Here is an 18,916-nt window from a genome sequence, read left to right as displayed (position 1 = left end):
TAGGCAAGAGCAGTGATTTCCACTTCGTTATGATCCAGGATGTATCAGAAGAAGACACAGTTGGCTGTGGCGCACCAAACCACTGAGAGGATTCGGGAAGTAGTGTAAGGTCAACCCGTTAGAGAGTGTGAGGAAAACATTAAACCTTAGTACAGTTGGAGCAATCTGAAATTGCAAGAGAACGGTGGTCTTCTTCTCAAGTTACAATTGCCCCTAAAACAAACCATATATCTATGTACTATTTCGTATCATATATACTTTAATCACCACATGATTTCATTTTTCCATTTTTCCCCCCCTAAAAAAATAAAGTTTCCTGTCGGTCTTTTTCTCTAGTAGTTCTAAAGTTAGTTAATAAATACCAACATTACATCACAAGGGAAATATGACGTCATAAGTTCCCGAAAGTGTTGAATGGTTTTATTTACAGACTAATATTATGGCGAGGTAAATATTTTAATATACATAAGTAATAATTGATTGCTCAAATAATTAATAGAATCAACATCCCCGTTTTCCTTACAATTTTATGGATCTCTACGTTAACAATTTACAATTAATATTATTATTCAATAATTCTCCCTCGCTTACCAGTTGCCACCTTACTAGAGCGAAACATTTATCACATGTCTCAAGTCTAAGATCAACAATTAGCTTCAAAGGTAATTGACAATGGAATATTCATCTACAAATTTGAGGGCCGCCAATAAACAAGCCAATCCCTTATCAAATCTACCAGATTGTCAAAATTTCAAAAAGAAGGGTTTGAATTTGATCATAACAACCGAGCGAGTTGCACAACTAGATAATGAAACAAAAAATTGGCTAATGGATTTGATGAAGCGTAACATGAAATCACAGTATGAAAGTACTAGTTGGGGATGGAATACGAAAAGTAAAGAAAAGGAAATGTTCGAGCAATCCGCCTGGTATCTAATTGTTCGTGAATCTGTTAGCAATTTGCCGGTGGCATTTAGTCACTTTCGATTTGATATTGATTTCGATTATGAAGTGCTGTATGTGTACGAGATACAAGTGGAAGAGGATTATAGAGGGAAGAGCATAGGAAAATTCATTATGGAGACTCTTGAACGTCTTTGCATCCAGAGCAAAATGGAAAAAATCATACTTACAGTTTTCAAACAGAACCAAGGGGCAAGAATGTTCTTCAGAGAAGTAATGGAATTCAAACTGGATGAAAGTTCCCCTGCTGATACCTCTGAGGAACATTTTGATTATGAGATTCTTTCAAAAAATACGGATAGAACAAAAAATAACTTTAATTAGGGTTAAATATGAAGGCCGTACGCATTAATTACCCTTCCCTAAAAAAAACACGCCTATCAAATTATAGTCTTCAACAATAACATATTTTAATTTTAATTCCGCATTCAGTATTTAAATAAATCCAACTCCACTCTATATTCATAATTAAGCTATTAATCCTCTTGCAACTCTCAATGGCCGATCATCACCTTTTTGAACTATTAATGAAATAAATCAAATATAATAATTTGTTAAATTATATTTCATGTATAAAAAATCCTAATATAATAAAAATTGATCCATAAAGTAAGTAATCTGAATGAAAATATACTTCATAACAATGAAAAACCACTTATATTAAAAAAAAAAAAAAAACCATGGAGGATAATATAATTTATACACATAGACATAGCACTTTTTCAAAATATTCTTATTTATTCATAAGACTCTCAAGCTCCTCCTGTAAGTAAATAGGCATTGTTTTAATATTACAATTATAAGCAAATCGTACAAGTTGCAACAAAAAAAGGAGAACCATAAATATTTTAAAAGGACAATTTTACATACGACGAAGCCTGGGGACAGATGCAACACTTAATGTTTAGGTAAATTGCTCAGTTGTTTTGACTTAAATGCACCAAAATTTAACAACACATTCCTACATGTCTTCAATTGTTTGAATATATTTACTGATGATATGAGTCTCGCAAATTGCAATTAAATTCAACAACTCAAATGCTGCTACAACTGTCTCCGCAGCCAAAGGCGGGTCCTATAGTTTAAAGAATTTTGAGTAAAACACTAAATAATATGTTATAAATAACTTGAATTTTCATTATGTCGAATATTATTACATTTCAGTGTATTATAAAAGATTAAGATTTATATTATAGATATGAGAAATTCACTCTCAGAAACCTTTTCCTGGCCTGCCTAATAAATATGCTTAATGTGCAGTATAATTATATAAAATAACAAAAAGATCAAAATTGCAGCACTTGTTAAAACTGACCCCCTTTGTAGGGAGATTTATATTATCTCAAATTTCCCCTAACTGAGTGACTTAGAAATTTTCCTTAAATTATATCAAAATAATCAATATTTAAGATCATATAATAACCCTTCAAAATCAGTGTTTATCTTTAAAAAAATGTACCCATAACAATCTGCATTATTTTACACAATTGTGACGTATATCTTATCGTCTTAGCTTTTTGATGTTCGAGGGAAAAGATCTGTTACAATCGTTCCCAGACTCCCCTACTACTTAATATGAGGATAATTGAATATCCCTTAGACTTTACTAATTGATAAAAAACATTCTGTGGCACATAGATAGTTCAAAGGTCCACAGACTAATGAAAATTGAATGACAGCAGCATCAATTAATAGTTTGTAACGGCCGATGTTGTAATCAGATAAAACGTTCAAATCTGCTAATGCAACTTGTACTCAATATATAAACATATAACCGAATACCTTCCAACCCAATGCCTCAGCCAACTTCTTACATCCATCATCACACGTTCCAATTTCAGCAACATCCCTATACCTTCTATCAGAAGTAAAGTCCATACCCCCTCGTCCCATCAACCTCATAACAAAGTCATTAGCACCCTCATCACCAACAACCTGCATGTTTATCAATAGTCGTGGAGTTGTGTCTTGTACTTGATTGACAAGACTAGCAAAAGGTTGAACTTGGAGGGATGTTCCCATTATAATGAGTAGATCACAGTAAGGAAAATCTTGAAAAACCAGATTGGAAAACCTTCCAGGTAAAGACTCTCCAAAGAATACTATATCAGGCTTGACAACACCTCCACATCCCTCTCGACTACAGCACACAACATCCACTTCTGTTAACTTCTTCTCCATCCAAGCTTGGTCATAACGGGACCCACATAATTGACAAGTAGAGCTGGCAAATGAGCCATGTGCCTCAACTAGTAGGTCCTGACTCACACCAGCCTTTCGTTCAAGACAGTCAATATTTTGTGTATAGTGTCGTAAAAGGAGTCCTTTGGACTCTAAAAGTTTAATAAAATAGTGACAGGGCGTGGGAGAGTAGTTTTGAGATTTTAAAAGATCTTTAGCCAGCTGAAAAAAAGGCTTTGGATTAGTTCTGAAATAACCCATGCTAAATAAATCAGTAGGGTCTTCCACATCAGGGTACTCCTGTGCAATGCGAGAGTAGAGTCCAGAGTCCGGCGTCCTAAAGTCAGGAATCCCAGCAGACGTGGATATTCCTGCACCCACCATCGTAATAATGCGACGAGCTTTTCCCGACGCAATAAATCGAACTATTCCGGAGAAGGAGACCTCGTCCAGGATTTGTTCGGGATAATAATGGTTCACACCCAGGTCCAGAAATCGATTGGCGAGGTATCCATCAATTTCATCGTTGTTCCCCTAGAAAGAAATATCTCAATCATCAATCTCAAGACATGGAGAGTACTCTTACGAACAAATCAATATTATTTCGCTCATCCTCGGAGGAGGATCCGCTGCAGTATTCGGGATCATCTAACTTGTCCAGTAGCGCTCCATCACCCCCACTCATTTTTCACTATACCAATCTTCTCAACCAATTATTATAACCAACTCCCAAGGCAAGTCAATTTTAGTCAAGTTGGTCTTAGCTATATTTGTACGCAAATGACAATCTAGATGGCCGTAAATAAAAACTGTACGTATTAATTATTATCACTAAATGGGCGGAGGATCCAGAGGCGAGAGCTGCGCTAAAGCAATAACTTTAAATAACTAATAAAAAACGCTTCTAAGGTTTTTAGTAACACATGACGTCATTCTAACTACTTTTTTACTATTCAATCCTCAATCATATAATGATGCCTTGCTGAAAGCCACACAGATGACGTTCTCACCCTACCACCGACTCCTAGCCAATCCGAAAGCCACAAAACAAAATGACAAACACGCTTGCGGTTATTTCCATGACAACGAGAAATCCTTTTTCCCCCGCGAGATGTCACTTTTGGAGAATAGATATATTCATTTTTTATGTATTGAGTACGTTATTAAATTAGGTGTATTAACCTACATATTTCTAGCTAATATAAATTTATATAAAACATGACTTATTATTTCCCCTTGTATATATGTATATTAGTATCATCGTATCCAATTTTTCACGTAATATTTCTTTAATGTTTAATATGTCTAAGTGTAGTAATACCCTCAGACTCTCTTAGTGAGAAAAAAAGTATTCTCGTAGACACTAAGAAAAAGGTCGAAAATGGGTCACGTGATCACTTGTTTTGATAGTTTTGGCTAATTCTATTGGTTATTCGCTTTTGATGAGCAGGTTCAGCTGTTGGTACTTGGTCCTAGACTACAATTGATTTGTTTAATACATTAGAATAGTAGATAAACTGAACTGAGGTGAAAACGGAGAGGAAAGGAATATAACTATTAATTATAAAGACTTTGGTTGATCATTGGCTACATTACTTGATAGGCTATTAGGTGTGATGGCTTCGAGTAAGGGGACGAATACTTATAATCGTCAAAATTGGGAGGACTCCGACTTTCCCATCCTTTGCCAAACCTGCCTTGGAGACAATCCTTACTTGCGCATGATGAAGGAGCGCTACGGGAAGGAATGCAAGATTTGTTCCCGTCCCTTTGCCACATTTCGTTGGTGCCCTGGAGCGAAAATGCGATTCAAGAAGACTGAGATTTGTCAAACGTGTGCCAAGCTGAAGAATGTGTGTCAGACCTGTCTTCTGGACCTGGAGTACGGCCTCCCTATTCAAGTTCGAGATCAAATGTTGAAGCTCAAAACAGATTTGCCGCAAAGTGATGTGAATCGAGAATATTACCTCCAAAACGTGGATTCCAATAGTAAAATGCCCTCCCAAAAGAATGAAGTTCTTTCCAAGCTCGCTCGCACTGCTCCGTATTACAAGAGAAATCGGCCTCACATCTGCTCTTTTTGGGTCAAAGGAGAGTGCAAGCGGGGAGAAGAATGCCCCTATCGCCACGAAAGACCTAATGATCCAGATGATCCACTCAATGATCAAAATATTCGGGATCGTTACTACGGTGTCAATGATCCAGTTGCTGATAAACTTCTCAAACGTGCTGAAGCACTACCTAAGCTGGAGACGCCAGAGGATCCCTTAATTACTACTCTCTATGTCGGGGGACTAGATGATGTACTGGATGAAAAAGACATTAGTAGTCATTTCTATCAATATGGTGAAATACGAAATATTACATTAGTTCCCAAACAGGGGTGTGCTTTTGTTCAATTCAGTAAGCGGTCCTCTGCCGAACTTGCAGCTGAAAAGACCTTCAATAACCTTGTAATACATGGAAGAAAAATAATAGTACGTTGGGGGAAGTCGCAGGGTAGACAGCTTACACCTGCTGTTGTTAATGCAGCACCCCAAGTTCCTGGATTACCTGGGCCCCTACCTCCACCACCCGAAGAGTTGCAAAATAACTTTTTCAATATTCCAAGTACTTCAAGCACAACTGTTGGATATCCTGGAACTCTTCTCATACACTATCCCTCGCAAGATCCATCTCGATTGGGCTCCATTCAAATGAATTAATTAATTTCTGAAGCGTCTCCTTTCCTTTTATTTTTACATATATTTGTATAGTATTACCAATTGTAATTTGTTTCGAAAAATTAAAAAAAATATACGCATTCTTCCAAAAATTAACTGTGTCGTCAATATGCGCGTTAGAGAAGATAATTATATGAATTCATTAGTCAGTTCCTTTCGAGCTGGGCGCAAAAGCTAAAAAATATTAAGTAACAAACTACTATATCAGAGTAATCCGATTCATCAAGTAGTGTAATAACTTGATTCGTCTTGTTTTTTAAAGTTAAAACATGTCAATAGAAATCTACAAGTCCAGAACATATCAGATAATAAAGTAATAATTTGGTCGTATCCATTTTGTTATCATCATCATGACTTATTTAAAATGAAGGCGGGAAAAAGATTTGAGGATTATACCAATTTATGAAGAATAGAATTAGGAATGAAATAGTTAGTTTTGTCCCTTCTCATTTTGTATATATATTTTATCCAATATAACTTTTCTCAAATTTATTTCTTATAAAATGAAGTTGTTATGTCCCAGGAAATTTCAAGCCAGGGGATTGGTTATTAATTAATTAGTTAAGAATGTAAAATAACCAAATTTAAAAAGCCTGAATAATATCAAAAAGCAAACATTCGTGACTTTTATATATATATAAAAGGGGGATACAGACAGTTCACTCCCTCTGATCAGAATATTTTAGATAAAATAATAATTAATATATTGGTTTTTTTCTCAAAAAAAAAAAAAAAAAAAAAGAAGAAGTATATCATAATAATAATTCATTTATTTACATGTACCAATACTCAATGGTATGGGTGGGCTTAAAATGACGCATTTTAAGGACTTAACACTGACTGTATCAAAGAATTGGATCAATAAATTAAGTGAATAAAAGAAAAATAGTGCTTCCAAAACCAGGAGGGAAAATGTAACAAAAACTGTAAGAGAAAAAGAATACAATATGTTTTTATTCACATATAAAAATGAATAAAAATAAATGTCTGTTGCAATATTTGGAGCTCATCATTCAGTAATATCATCCAATCATCACAGCTTTATATAAATTTTAATAAGTAAATTGTATCATCATCATCAATAGTCTTCGCTGCTTGAATCACCACCATCACTGCTACTCCCACTGCTACTACTATCCACATCCAAATTCTTCATCATGAGTGTTGATACCATTAGATCTCGAACAAAAAGTGACTTTTTCACTCTTGAATTGGCACCCTGACTATCTAACTCTTCTTCCGAGCTAGAACAAAGTAAATATTGATTATCCCGATTAGAACTAGAAACAGGCACAGTTGAAATAGATGAAGAAGAAAGTGGTGGAACGGCTTGTCCTTGTGAGCCGTTGGATGAGACTGTCGTCTCACCACCACTTGTTCTCATCCTTGAAGAACCCAAGGTATTTCTATGCTGTAAGAATTGATCTCTCTCCAATTGCAACTGCATGCGTATTTGCTGCAGTTGAGATGCAGAGGATCCATTACTATTGTTGTTTGATGAAGACAATCTTCGTATCCCACCCAACTGCGTCAACAGATCGGTTATAGGGTCTGCCTCCCTTGCGGGAGAGCTCAAAGATGAATGAAAATTTGCTATTCTGCGAGTACGAACACTTCCTCTACCTCCTGATGCTCCTCCACGAGACTGTTGTAGCCTTCTCATTCGTGAAGAACCACTTGAAGAAGATACATTAGCAGACGATGAAGCTGGATTATTCGAAGCGGGCTCATCCAAAAAGGAAATTAAATCCCTACTTGAAGATGACGCTGGGTTATTGTTGGAAGATGAACGATGTTCCGAAGATAGATGAGATGAAAAATCATCTGTCATTAGATTCGGATCTCCACCAGGGAGAGAAGCGCATATTGGACATACCACATCCGCGTTCTGAGAACTCGATTCATTTGAATGTGCTGACGCCATATGATCTGTTTAGAAATTAAATAAAAATTATTTCCAACAATTTATAATTAAGATAGAAGTACTTTTCATTCACTACATATAAAGGAAACTGACTTTTGAGAATTAAGTTACTACGAGTAAATGTGAATTATTTTATTTTAAATCAAATTCGATTAGAAATTTTATTATTATCCATATTCACCTGATGTAACTTGTTTAAAGCTAATTTAATTTGTTTAGATATTGCTAATTTGTCTCATTTAGAAAACATAAATTTACATTAAATCTCAAACCATCAAGATGTAATCATCTAAATCCTCGTTACATACTGTTTAATAATTTCAATATTATTTAATGAACTAATGATTCAAATACTATATAGCAAGACAGTTCCATTTATATATTCCAAAAAACATATTTTGCCTTTAGTAGGTATAGAGTCAAACTCTAACAGACCAAAGGAACAGATTTGGATCGTCAGTTGAGTAGCCAAGCTATACAGTATTATTGCTATCCATTACGAAATTGTTATTAACTTTGTGAAATTATTTTTATGGAGGTGATGGATGAGTATAATCAACTCAAACTTGATTAAATAATCAATTTGAATTTTAGAGCAAATGTTCTGCTGCAGAATAGGGAATAAAAGTTTTCTTGGAGAAATATTGAGGGATATTTTCCCCGGCCATGGATATAAGATTGGTCTTGGGATGTGGACTAAATAGGAAAGATAGAGATAGAATGAATAGAATAAGTATGAAAGACCTAATAGTGTGGCTTCAGTAAAACCGAGAGCAGCGCAGACAGGACACGTATATGAGTAATTGTCCATCATCATGGAGGATCCTCCTCCAGAGCCTGGCGGTTCCCCACCGTAATAGAGATCTCTATCCGCTCTAGTGAGTATGCATTGCATGGCGTGGTTGGGGGCATGTCGTCCGTTGAAGACTCCAGACTCGTGACAGGAAGCACAGAGATCGTAGTCATAGCAGATCAAGCATTTGTAACGGCGCCCACGAAAATTGCCTTTTAAACACGAATCACAGCTGACCCCATCATGACGTGACATTTTTTAAGTATTCAAACAAGGTATGAGTAATAATGACCCAGGATTTAAATCCCCAAAGTCTCCACCAAAAAAAAAAAGACCAAGTCGTTTCGTTTCTCTTCTAGCTCCCCCTCCGTCCCGTCCGTCCTCCTCCTCCTCCTCTTAGCTTAGCTACTTCTTTTCTTCTTCTTTCTCTTTTTAGCTAGCTAGCTGTATGTCCCTCTGCTGCTGCTTTTATCTTTTTCTTCTCAGCTCAGTTTCTTCAATCACTCTTAGCTGTGCTTCATCGTATTTTCTCCCCTCTCCTCAGCCGCCGCCATGTTACTTTTCACAATACGTACGTATAAGTTCATAATCATTCATACTGCTTCTTAGGGAAGACCGAGCAAGGTTGAGGACTCGAGCTGTCACGTATTCACTTTTTAGCTCTTACTATTGAATGAAATATAGGCGGAGAATAAAATATTTTCATTTTTCAGCTTCAAGTGTATAATAAAGAAAACTCGTAAGAACTTTGAGCTCTTCTCACGACCGGTTTGCTGAAAAAATGATTAATAATCAAGGATTTCTTCATTCACAAAATAGAATTTGAATTGGTATGTTAAGACATGATTAAGGATCCTACATTTAACGTAAAGTATCATTTCAATGACATAGAATATGAATTACATATTTTTGATTTAACCGAATTTGCATAATGAAACACAGATTTGATGCACAATGTTATATGTACACTATTGACTATTACACAATTTGTATCCAAGCCAATTTCTTCAAATGAGCGAGTGCAACTAAATTGCCTGTCAAAATGATTTGAACGGGATTGACATCAAAGTAACTCTTGACTAAATATGTCTGTGCTAGATGGATATTGTTTTCTAGGCTTAGGCTCTACTGGAGATCTAAGACAGTGCAGGTTCCATGTAATTTTTGATTTTCCTTCAATAATTAAAATTAAAGACACTAATGTGTGACAACCTACTTTGGTCCACCCTACTTACTTATAAATGGTTATAAAAAGGTTTTTGAGCATTTAATATTTTTTCTCTTCTTAATACGTCATTGTCATATACGAAGAGTTTTTGGATAATAAGGACTTGTTAAATAATAATTGGAATACAATTTTCACAAAGTGTGGTATACCTAAATATAATTATATATATATGTTCTTTTAATTGGTTTGATGGAGTTTCACTGATTAAGTATACGTATTACATTTAATCCGTCTAATCTAAGAATCCTTTAGCCCCTTTTAATTTTTATTGGTCCCAGTGCCCACGAGTAGGAGAGTCTGGACACTGAAACAGGTTACAATAATAACGGAAGCTTATGGAGGAGTCAATAGTTAATAAGAATTATTCTGCTGAGTTGGTCACTCATTATTTTGTAAGAATGCCTGCGTTGTGTCTTGACGAGGTTGAAAGACAGAAACTACTCAATACCAGGGGGAATTCAGGACGACCTAGAGAAACAAGAAGAACGCGTAGAGGAATGAGACTAAAATGAGTTATATATAAACAAGTATATTATAGACATCATTGTTACTTGACATTACTCTGATAAATACATGAGAGTTACAACTATTTATACTATTAAGATAGAAGCTAAAACAGTACTTTACATATACACATATTAAATAATAATAAAAAAAAGAGGAGGGGGAGAAGGAAGGAAAGAAGAACCTTTGTAGCTTCCACTATAGCCTGCTTGCTCTTTGTTCGGTTGCAAAATCACTTGAATCACTTGACAGTTTCCATGCCCTGACGTATCGTTTTTCGTTTTCCAATTAAGTCTAATGAAAGGAAGACTTAGATACGTGTCTTGAGAAGAAAGAAAATATTCCTATTTGCTATGTTTAGAGCACCTCAGCAAAAATAACATCAAATATGAGATTTATCGAATAAGGAAGCGTTTTTTACCTGAAGCCATACCATGCAACTTATATTTTCGAAGATGTCATGCCCAAGGACTTCAACCAATTCCGTGAAGTCGAGAGATCAGCTAGCAGAGGAGTCCGACCTAATGAACGAGATTATACAGCCAAAAACTTTCCCATGTTGTGAAACAGAAGTCCTTCATGCCTCTAGTAAGCTCTGTAAATTCGTTGGACCCTAAGAAGATTGTTTCTACATAATTAAAAGCTTAATTTATTCAGCATTCTACATCTGCTACAATGTGGCTTCTATTACCAGTGACAAACCGCAACCGTGTTGATGATTTCTTGTCTTATAAGTTTTGGTGAATTAGATATATTTTTCAATGCTTCAAATCAGTTTGAACATTTCATATTGGATTCCAGCATGACAGGCATCGTATTGATTCCAGGAGCATTGGTTAAAAGTGGCTTGGCAATCCGCAATCCATGTGTATTCAAAGTATTTACCTAGTTGTTTGTTGAAGGTCCCGGACCGACAACCATCGCCTTTGGTCGAAATTTCTCGGATCTTTTGCGTAGTTGAAGGTCTCGGACCGACAACCATCGTCATAAGAGATATTAAGCAACAAGATCTTGGATCTTTTGCCTAATTATTTGTTGACAGTCTCTGACAGACAACCTTCTCATGGCGGAATTTAGTGGCAAGATCTTGGATCTTTTGCGTAGTAATTTTTTTGAAGGTCTCGGACCAACAACCCTCGCCTTCAGCGAAATTACGCAATAAGATCTCCGATTTTTTGCGGAGTTACTTGTTGAAGGTATCGAACCGACAACCATCGCCTTAGGAGGAATTAAGCAACAAGATCTTGGATCTTTTGCGCAATTATTTGTTGAAGGTCTCAGACAGACAACCTTCTCATGGCGGAATTTAGAGGAAATATCTTTGATTTTTTTTTTGTGCTTTCTCATCAGGAGGGGTAAGAGTCATGGATACATAAGTCGATAACAGCCCTAGATGAATAAGTAGCGTCCTTGGAATCAAAGAATTCTTATTGAAATTGACCTTGAAACCAAGGATTGTGCATAATATCAGTGCTAAGCTGGAGGAGAGTGAGGCATGCACAACAGAAGTGGCTTGCAAAATTAAGTCATTTTAATAGATGCTACAATTTGTCTTAAGTTGTCACCAGGGCCGTACGTCAGTATTGCACTTTGTCCGCTTCAGCGGACCAAAAAAAAACAACAACCATACTCAACCGTCCACCAATCATATAGGTATGTAAATATAGATGAATTAAGTCATAATTAATTATTAAAATCTATTATATATATGTAACTTATGACCAACTCATAATAGTACTGAGTCATTATAATAAAATTACATATTTGTAGCACGTCCACCCAAAAGGAAGCTAGATAATTTTTCTCAAAATTGTGGAATACATTTTCCAACAAATTATAGTTCATTTAAATGAAAAAATGATTCAGATTAATCCTTTGGAGGCAGCACAAATTGTACTTAAAAATTCACCGGCACATTTATAGAATTAGTAAATTAATAAATTATATCTCTCAGACAATATTGGGGCCAAATTAAGTCCGATAGATAAAACGGAGGTTTTAAACTACAGTTAACATTCCCGGGTATCTCAATTCATCGCAGAAATTTGAATTCAAATCCTGTAATTTACCGTAATATCTCTTTCAAATATTGCCTGTCATTTTATAAATATAAATGATTGAACCTTTGGATATAAAACGCGTTTTCCGCTTCCCGTGATACATTTCTGATAATCAAGAAATTACTGCAATTATTTCAAGAGTACTTTACAGCCAAAAATAAAAAACAAAGACGCACACAACATTTTTCGTATGGATTTAAAGTACTTCACATTGAGTGGATATTTGAGTTAGATATTACGTTTAACGTTACTGGTTGCAAATGTGAAGTACTTTACAGCCAAAAAAAAAAAAAAAAAAGACGCACACAACATTTTTCGTATGGAGTACTCTTGAAATATTTAAGAGCGTGAGAATTTGTTTCATTGAATACAAGATAAATTAAATTATTACTGCTTAAAAGGGACATAAATAATAGTTATGTACTTTTTAGAGTGGATTGTTGCAGTAATTTATTAATTATCAGAAATGTATCACAGGAAGCGGAAAACGCATTTTAACAGAGAGTTGGTGATTTGTTCTATCTGTCAGAAGGAAATACAGAAGGACAACTTTAATGATCACAAAGTTAAACTCCATAAGAATGACCCCAGCTGCAAGTATCAAGTGAAAATTGATCATAAGAAGCAGAAAACATTGAACTTTGCTGTTAAGAAAACTTCCTCTGCTACATCCTCATCCTCAGTCACTGCCTCCTCCTGTCCCGATGACCCTGCTCCAGTTGAGGCCTTACTGCCTGAACCAAGATCTGAAAAGTCCGTTTCTGCTGAAGAGAAAGTTACTGCAGACACAGAAAATAATGGTGACTCATCAAATTACCCCAGCGGACGGATTTATCATGGAATAAGACTTCCTAATCTCGATATCGGACCAATCTTCTCTCCCGAGCAGCTCTCTGTAGTCAACAACAACAATATTCCCTCTGCAGAGGACTCTGAGACTAGCGACAATGTCCAGGGAGGTGAGAAGAGCAAGAATGAGGAGATGGAGTTTGTGGACGGAGGCCCAGAGTACCCTGTCGTCTTCACGAGCCAGCTGGGTGACCCGAAACTTACCGGGCGGGAGCCAAAGCGGAAGGACATCCAGACCAGAACCAGAGTGGAGACTGAGCGGGAAACTGTGGCTAAAGTCGAGAGAGATCATCCTCTACAGCCCAAGTTACAAACATACAGTCCTCAGATAGATGACAAATACTCCAGAGACTTTCAATATGATTGGTTCCGTAAGTTCCCGTGGCTAGAATATGACGAGGTTGAAAAGTCAGCCAAGTGTTTCGCCTGTTCCAAATTTTCCATTTCCAACCTTGGGAAATATGAGTTCAAACCATAGAAAAACAGTTCCTCGTTGAAAGTTCTTTCTAACAACAAAAAACACAAACTGTCGATGGAAAAGTGGATCAATTTCCTCACATCAAAGAGAAAGAATACCTCGGTTCTCGACCATGTTCAGTCTAAACATGCTGAGGAAGCATGAAGTGGCGAGCTTATTTGAGGTATCTTTTCCAAACTGTTGGGTTCCTCGCAAAGCAAGGATTTGCTTTTAGGGGCGATTCCGAAACAAGAGAAAAGTTGACAGAATCTAATGAAAACAATCGAGGAAACTTCTTGGAGCTTTTGTCCCTCCGTTCACACGACAATCATATTCTCAAAGATAAACTGGAGGCGGAAGTCAAAAAATTTGGTTCGGCTGGGGCAGGTTTTGCCAAATGGACTTCACCTGACATCCAAAATGAGCTGATAGAGATTATAGCATCCAAAGTGACGGAAAATATAATTGAAGATGTCAAGACTTGTGCCGGCGATGATTACTACTGGTTCTCTGTGATTGTTGATGAGACATCAGATATGTCAAACACGGAGCAGTTCAGTCTGTCACTGGGGATATCTGACGAGTGAAGGTATCAAGAAAGAGAGCTTCCTCAAGTTTGTAAGAGTTACCCAGACTGACGGCAAATATTTGTTTGAGAAGCTTCACGAGGCTGTCAAGGATCTCGGCCTTAACCCCGGCCGCACTGTCTTCCTGGCTGCTGACGGTGCCTCCAACATATCCGGCATCAAGAAGGGTCTTGCCGCCAGGTGGAAGGAAGCAGCCCCACTGTGTGTCTACCTCCACTGCTACGCCCATGCCCTCAATCTTGTAGTCAAGGATCTTCTCTCAGATATAACCCTGTTGAGAAATACAATGGGGACAGTACAAATTTTATGCAACTTCATTGAACAGTCGCCAAAGAGGTCAGCAATCTACAAATCGGTGAAGATAACAAGTAAAGATGAGAAGCATGCCAAGGTGATGACCCTGAAGAAACAGTCTGCTACCCGCTGGAGTCTCCGCTACGATTCTGTACACGCTGTATCTCTAGGGATGGTCAGAATCATGAAGACCCTCATAATAATGAGAAAAGATAAAGATACATTGTCGAGTTCAACAACAACTTCTCTGCTCAACAGCATCTTTAGTCACGAATTTGTTTTCGGCATTGAACTGTTGAAGACACTCCTCAGACCCACATTTAGCTTGTCAGATGAACTTCAAGGCAGAAAGGTTGACCTAACAAAGGCCCGGAAACACGTCAACCTAGTGATTAGGACTCTTGAAGATCTTAACAATGAGAAAATCTTTGAATCAATCTGGAAACTTGCTGAGTTGAAGTCATCTGAGATGAAATCAGTATTTGACCAGGAGGACTCAATTGACTTGGAATTCAAGGAGGCGAAGATTCCAAGGAGAATAAAGGGGAAAGGAACAACTGAATCTTACTTCCGTGAAACACATTTCGATGTTGCAATCAATAAGATTGTATTAGAGCTTGAGAGCAGATTTGCCACCGACGATACAAACATCACAATGGATCTCATTGCAATCGTCAATGACAGTGAAGTGGAGACCTGTGTCATTGAGCGTGTCGCCAAGCACTACAGACTTGAACTCGAGCCGCTCCAGTCAGACCATGCAATCTTCCAGCAATTTAAGGTTAATATTATAATGTTTCATTTTGCATTATATGTTTAAAATTTATGTTTCTCTAGGCAGATATTGACACAGAAGACATGGGTTCGTCACAAATTGCTGCGGAGTTAATAAGCTCGGGAGTGTTCCGCCTGATGCCGGAGCTATACAAGGTGATCGTTATCCTTGCCTCAATGCCCATGAGCAGCTGTGAGGCGGAGCGGTCATTCTCCTGTCTCAGAAGGCTCAAGAACCACATGAGGACCACCATGGACCAGGAGAGGCTCTCCTCCCTCACCCTCTTAAACATGGACAGGGTGATGGTGGACAAGGTGCTCCATGAAGACATGGAGAGTTTGATTGACACCTTTGCGTCAAGGAAAGAGAGGAAAAACTTCTTCTTCTAATCATGATAAAGAACACATGCATTTTTTTCTTCATTTTTTTCAAACACATCACCACGTATACATGCGAGTTAAGACTTGTGAACATAATTTATTTTTGAGTCGATGTAACCGTTTCATGGTATATTATAATCTCGTTCATTATCTTCATCCGTTATTATTTTAAAAATATTTAAGGAGGTTTTAAATTGATTGACTTAATTGTATAGTTCAAAAATTTTCTCTCATTCTTGCACCGTGCATTTTATACTCCATTATATTCCTTCCTTTATGAATAGGTCGGCATTGACTTTCTGTCTAGAGTTTTTCCTTTTCATTTTATTTTTCCCAATGTTTGCCTGAAGAAAATAATGGTCAGACAGTCCATTGGACGATATTTTTGCAAGATTTAATCTATGCTGTAGCATTTGCCCTGTTTAAATATCCCACGTTCACCACTGAAAATCAACCGTTCACCCTTGTAAAGCGGACCGAAAAATCTTCCTGACATACGGCACTGGTTGTCACCTAAAAAATATATGAAACTATTTGTTTCAGTAGCTTCGTAAAAATTATCGACCGAAACATATAACGTTGAATTGGTAAATATTGTTTTTCCATCGAAACGTGGGAAAGTGACGGTGGTCAGGAAAATTCTTAAAGTAATGTATCAAACAGATCTACAGAGAATAAGAAAGAAAACTTGGGCTAGCCAAAATCTTAATGAATCAACTAATTCCAATATAAATATAGAACAAACTTATTAAAGACCTTCAGATTTATTGATACTCTCCATCGAGAGTTATTCTTCGTAGGAACAGTGAATATTCCGCAAATGAAGAAAGGAGACTAATCATTTTCAGTTATTATCTCAAAAGCTCAAGAAAACAACATTTCTGAAACTTGTTTAGTCTCAGTCCATAAAGGAAGGTTGCCTCCCTCATAAGAATAGATAAAAGTTGTGGTTTATAAGCATATTCAAAAATATTAAGTATAGATTTACTTTTAGTTAAAATTGTCCAATTATGTAAACATAATCCTAGCCTCTGTGAGTAGTTGAAAAAATTATTTGACAGGGAGTTAAAATTTTGAATCGGAAAGTAATTAAAATTCTTTATATAAAGTCTCAAAATAAAAATAAAATATTCCTAAATGAGGAATAAGTCAAGGAGGTGTACTTCTGTATCCTCCTATGGGAGGCCTTTCATCACCTCCTAGATGTCCCATAAAATTTTTAGGCAGAGTTTCGACCCTAAGGGAGGGTTAGGGTTCGAAGGCTTGTTAGCCGTTGTCTAACAAAAAGGTATCTTTCGATGCCCCAACCCTTCCATATCGCATTAGACAATGCTTGGTCATTCTGAACGTTGTCCAACATTATCTTGAAGATGGGTTGGAGACAAACCTAATTATTCCTCCAGGATTGATGCTTTAATGGGCTCTTTTAAGGCAGAGACTAAAAGTATCTTTCCAGCGTCCTTAAAGAGTTTTTCCATTCTTCTCAGGCATTGCATGGAGTAAAAAATATACCCTTCCACAGAAGGCAAGTATTCCATGAAGGAAACACGGTAATTATCCCATTCCTTTAATCACATGGCCATGGCTTCCAAAAAATCTTGGTAACCTTCCTCGCTTGCCGTTTCATCCAAAAGATCGGCAGAGATAGGGATCGCAGATATCTTTCTAGAAATATCACTTATCTCCTCATGGGCCCCCATAATGGGTCTAGAAGACAATTTGAAATTCTTGTGTATGTCAGTTAGAGTGATAATTGTGGCACTACCTCCAGGCGTTTAATTGCGGATTTGCCATCGGAATAGCCAGTTGTACATCGACAAACTCCGTTAATTTATAAAATTCATCTATAAAGGATTTGAATTTCGCGTCAAATTTTGAGTGGGTCGCCCGTGCGTGGCAATAATCTTCACTGATGATGATAGGGAGTCATAGTCATGCATGCATAGAAGGACGGTAGCCTGTTCTGCATCGTTATTTCTACAGATTTTTCACTCATGTTTTTTTTAAATTTTAATTTAAACATTTATTTTTATATTTTTCTTGACTCTTAAAGCGTAGAAACAGAAAGGGGATGATGTAAGAAAAGTAACACTTGTCGTAGTGAGTGTGAGATTCAGAGTGACCAGATTCTTATTGAAAAGTTCTGGTGTCTGTTTCTAAAAGCTAGGGAAAAACAGAATTACAAATGTATAGCTACGCTATGACATAAAATATATAATTTATATAACAAAATATGTTATTTTCAAATGACCAGAGGTTACAAAAAGGGTATTTGAATACTAAACCTATTCAAATATATCTTTTTATCAATACATAGATAAAATCAGATTACCCAAAAAGAGGTACACATATTAAGATAAAAAATTGGAAGGTGCTTTTGAGTTTTTATTTTCTAAATTTTGACTTAGAATTAGTTGATTTACAATTTGTTCTTTGTTCAAAATTTATAGAAAATTGTGACTTTATTCTATTTATATAATTTACAATTTCAAAAACTAATCATAACATTATATATAATATATATAAAGATATATTATATTTAATACTATTTTTTTATAATTTATGCTCTTGAGCTTCTACACCCTTTATTCCATTGAATCTTGTAAGCAAATATCCTATATCAATTATGTTATTCTTAGTAAGTGGGGCAAAGATTAATGTATTTGGAAACTTATTATTATATATTTCGATTCGCTCTTTCAGGAGATTCCCTTGGACATAGTTACCTATGTTCAATGTCCATTCTAGACATGGACTTTCTGAGTTTTTATAAGTTTGGAATTGACTGTGGAATAATAATTATAGTTATCATATTATAATTAAATATATTTCAAATCTTTAAAAACGATTTGTAATAAAAACCAATTTTAATAATGAAATATATTCCAACTTTATTACTAAAACTTTGAAGAACTCTTAATTCAATTCAATCGTCAAAGCTAGACAACTCTACAGATCAATCGGGTTCTTGTATTTATGAACTACTACAAAGGATGTTTTATTTCTGAAGAGTCAAGAATCTATTTTTTTTTTCATTCGTTAGGATCCAAAATCCTCATAGTAATAGGTAGATAGATAATTACCATAAATTAACGAGTTGGTGCACACATATAAAAACAAAGTACACATAAAATATAAGTGACTGATATATAATATACGTAAATTCATGTAGACGTTCATGGACGAGGTCCATATCTT

At 36.2% G+C, this 18,916-nt stretch overlaps 5 protein-coding genes across 6 annotated transcripts; 3 read left to right on the top strand and 2 right to left on the bottom strand.

The window, feature by feature from the left end:
• Positions 1-531: 531 nt before the first annotated feature.
• On the top strand, positions 532-1,576 carry Naa40 (N-alpha-acetyltransferase 40). Its single transcript, XM_040719659.2, has one exon. The coding sequence runs from the start codon at positions 673-675 to the stop codon at positions 1,285-1,287; it is 615 nt and encodes a 204-aa protein (XP_040575593.1). The 5' UTR covers positions 532-672; the 3' UTR covers positions 1,288-1,576.
• LOC121124497 (NAD-dependent protein deacetylase sirtuin-2) lies at positions 1,511-4,237 on the bottom strand. The gene is made up of 3 exons (XM_040719658.2): positions 3,731-4,237; positions 2,746-3,678; positions 1,511-1,726 (listed from the first exon to the last, which is right to left on the bottom strand). Exons 1-3 carry the CDS (start codon positions 3,827-3,829, stop codon positions 1,697-1,699), a joined length of 1,062 nt encoding a protein of 353 aa, XP_040575592.1. The 5' UTR covers positions 3,830-4,237; the 3' UTR covers positions 1,511-1,696.
• A 371-nt stretch (positions 4,238-4,608) lies between these two features.
• Positions 4,609-5,959, top strand: LOC121124496 (pre-mRNA-splicing factor RBM22). The gene has a single exon (XM_040719657.2). It carries the CDS (start codon positions 4,761-4,763, stop codon positions 5,847-5,849), a length of 1,089 nt encoding a protein of 362 aa, XP_040575591.1. The 5' UTR covers positions 4,609-4,760; the 3' UTR covers positions 5,850-5,959.
• A 342-nt stretch (positions 5,960-6,301) lies between these two features.
• On the bottom strand, positions 6,302-9,042 carry LOC121124495 (E3 ubiquitin-protein ligase KCMF1). Its single transcript, XM_040719655.2, has 2 exons — positions 8,536-9,042; positions 6,302-7,796 (listed from the first exon to the last, which is right to left on the bottom strand). The coding sequence occupies exons 1-2, from the start codon at positions 8,837-8,839 to the stop codon at positions 6,946-6,948; spliced, it is 1,155 nt and encodes a 384-aa protein (XP_040575589.1). The 5' UTR covers positions 8,840-9,042; the 3' UTR covers positions 6,302-6,945.
• A 1,023-nt stretch (positions 9,043-10,065) lies between these two features.
• Positions 10,066-15,795, top strand: LOC139906410 (zinc finger MYM-type protein 1-like). Of its 2 annotated transcripts, none has more exons than XM_071891196.1 (2): positions 10,066-15,344; positions 15,401-15,795. In XM_071891196.1, exons 1-2 carry the CDS (start codon positions 14,205-14,207, stop codon positions 15,725-15,727), a joined length of 1,467 nt encoding a protein of 488 aa, XP_071747297.1. In that variant the 5' UTR covers positions 10,066-14,204; the 3' UTR covers positions 15,728-15,795. Both variants share the same exon structure in this region, with proteins under 2 accessions (XP_071747297.1, XP_071747298.1).
• The last annotated feature ends 3,121 nt before the right edge of the window (positions 15,796-18,916 follow it).

This window comes from Lepeophtheirus salmonis, chromosome 9 (assembly GCF_016086655.4).
Source record: "Lepeophtheirus salmonis chromosome 9, UVic_Lsal_1.4, whole genome shotgun sequence".
In the NCBI taxonomy this organism is placed as follows: Eukaryota; Metazoa; Arthropoda; class Copepoda; order Siphonostomatoida; family Caligidae; genus Lepeophtheirus; species Lepeophtheirus salmonis.
This window is presented reverse-complemented; position numbering and strand designations above follow the sequence as displayed.

What these genes read in the sequence shown, in the direction of transcription:
- Naa40 (XM_040719659.2), top strand. Translation starts at nt 673, where the DNA reads ATGGAATATTCATCTACAAATTTGAGGGCCGCCAATAAACAAGCCAAT.
- LOC121124497 (XM_040719658.2), bottom strand. Translation starts at nt 3,829, where the DNA reads ATGAGTGGGGGTGATGGAGCGCTACTGGACAAGTTAGATGATCCCGAA. An exon ending in GAAATAATATTGATTTGTTC is followed by an intron (nt 3,679 to 3,730) that starts GTAAGAGTACTC and finishes ATTTCTTTCTAG; the next exon opens with GGGAACAACGATGAAATTGA. An exon ending in CTGAGGCATTGGGTTGGAAG is followed by an intron (nt 1,727 to 2,745) that starts GTATTCGGTTAT and finishes ATTTACTTACAG; the next exon opens with GAGGAGCTTGAGAGTCTTAT.
- LOC121124496 (XM_040719657.2), top strand. Translation starts at nt 4,761, where the DNA reads ATGGCTTCGAGTAAGGGGACGAATACTTATAATCGTCAAAATTGGGAG.
- LOC121124495 (XM_040719655.2), bottom strand. Translation starts at nt 8,839, where the DNA reads ATGTCACGTCATGATGGGGTCAGCTGTGATTCGTGTTTAAAAGGCAAT. An exon ending in TACTGAAGCCACACTATTAG is followed by an intron (nt 7,797 to 8,535) that starts GTCTTTCATACT and finishes ATTTCTAAACAG; the next exon opens with ATCATATGGCGTCAGCACAT.
- LOC139906410 (XM_071891196.1), top strand. Translation starts at nt 14,205, where the DNA reads ATGAGACATCAGATATGTCAAACACGGAGCAGTTCAGTCTGTCACTGG. An exon ending in CAATCTTCCAGCAATTTAAG is followed by an intron (nt 15,345 to 15,400) that starts GTTAATATTATA and finishes ATGTTTCTCTAG; the next exon opens with GCAGATATTGACACAGAAGA.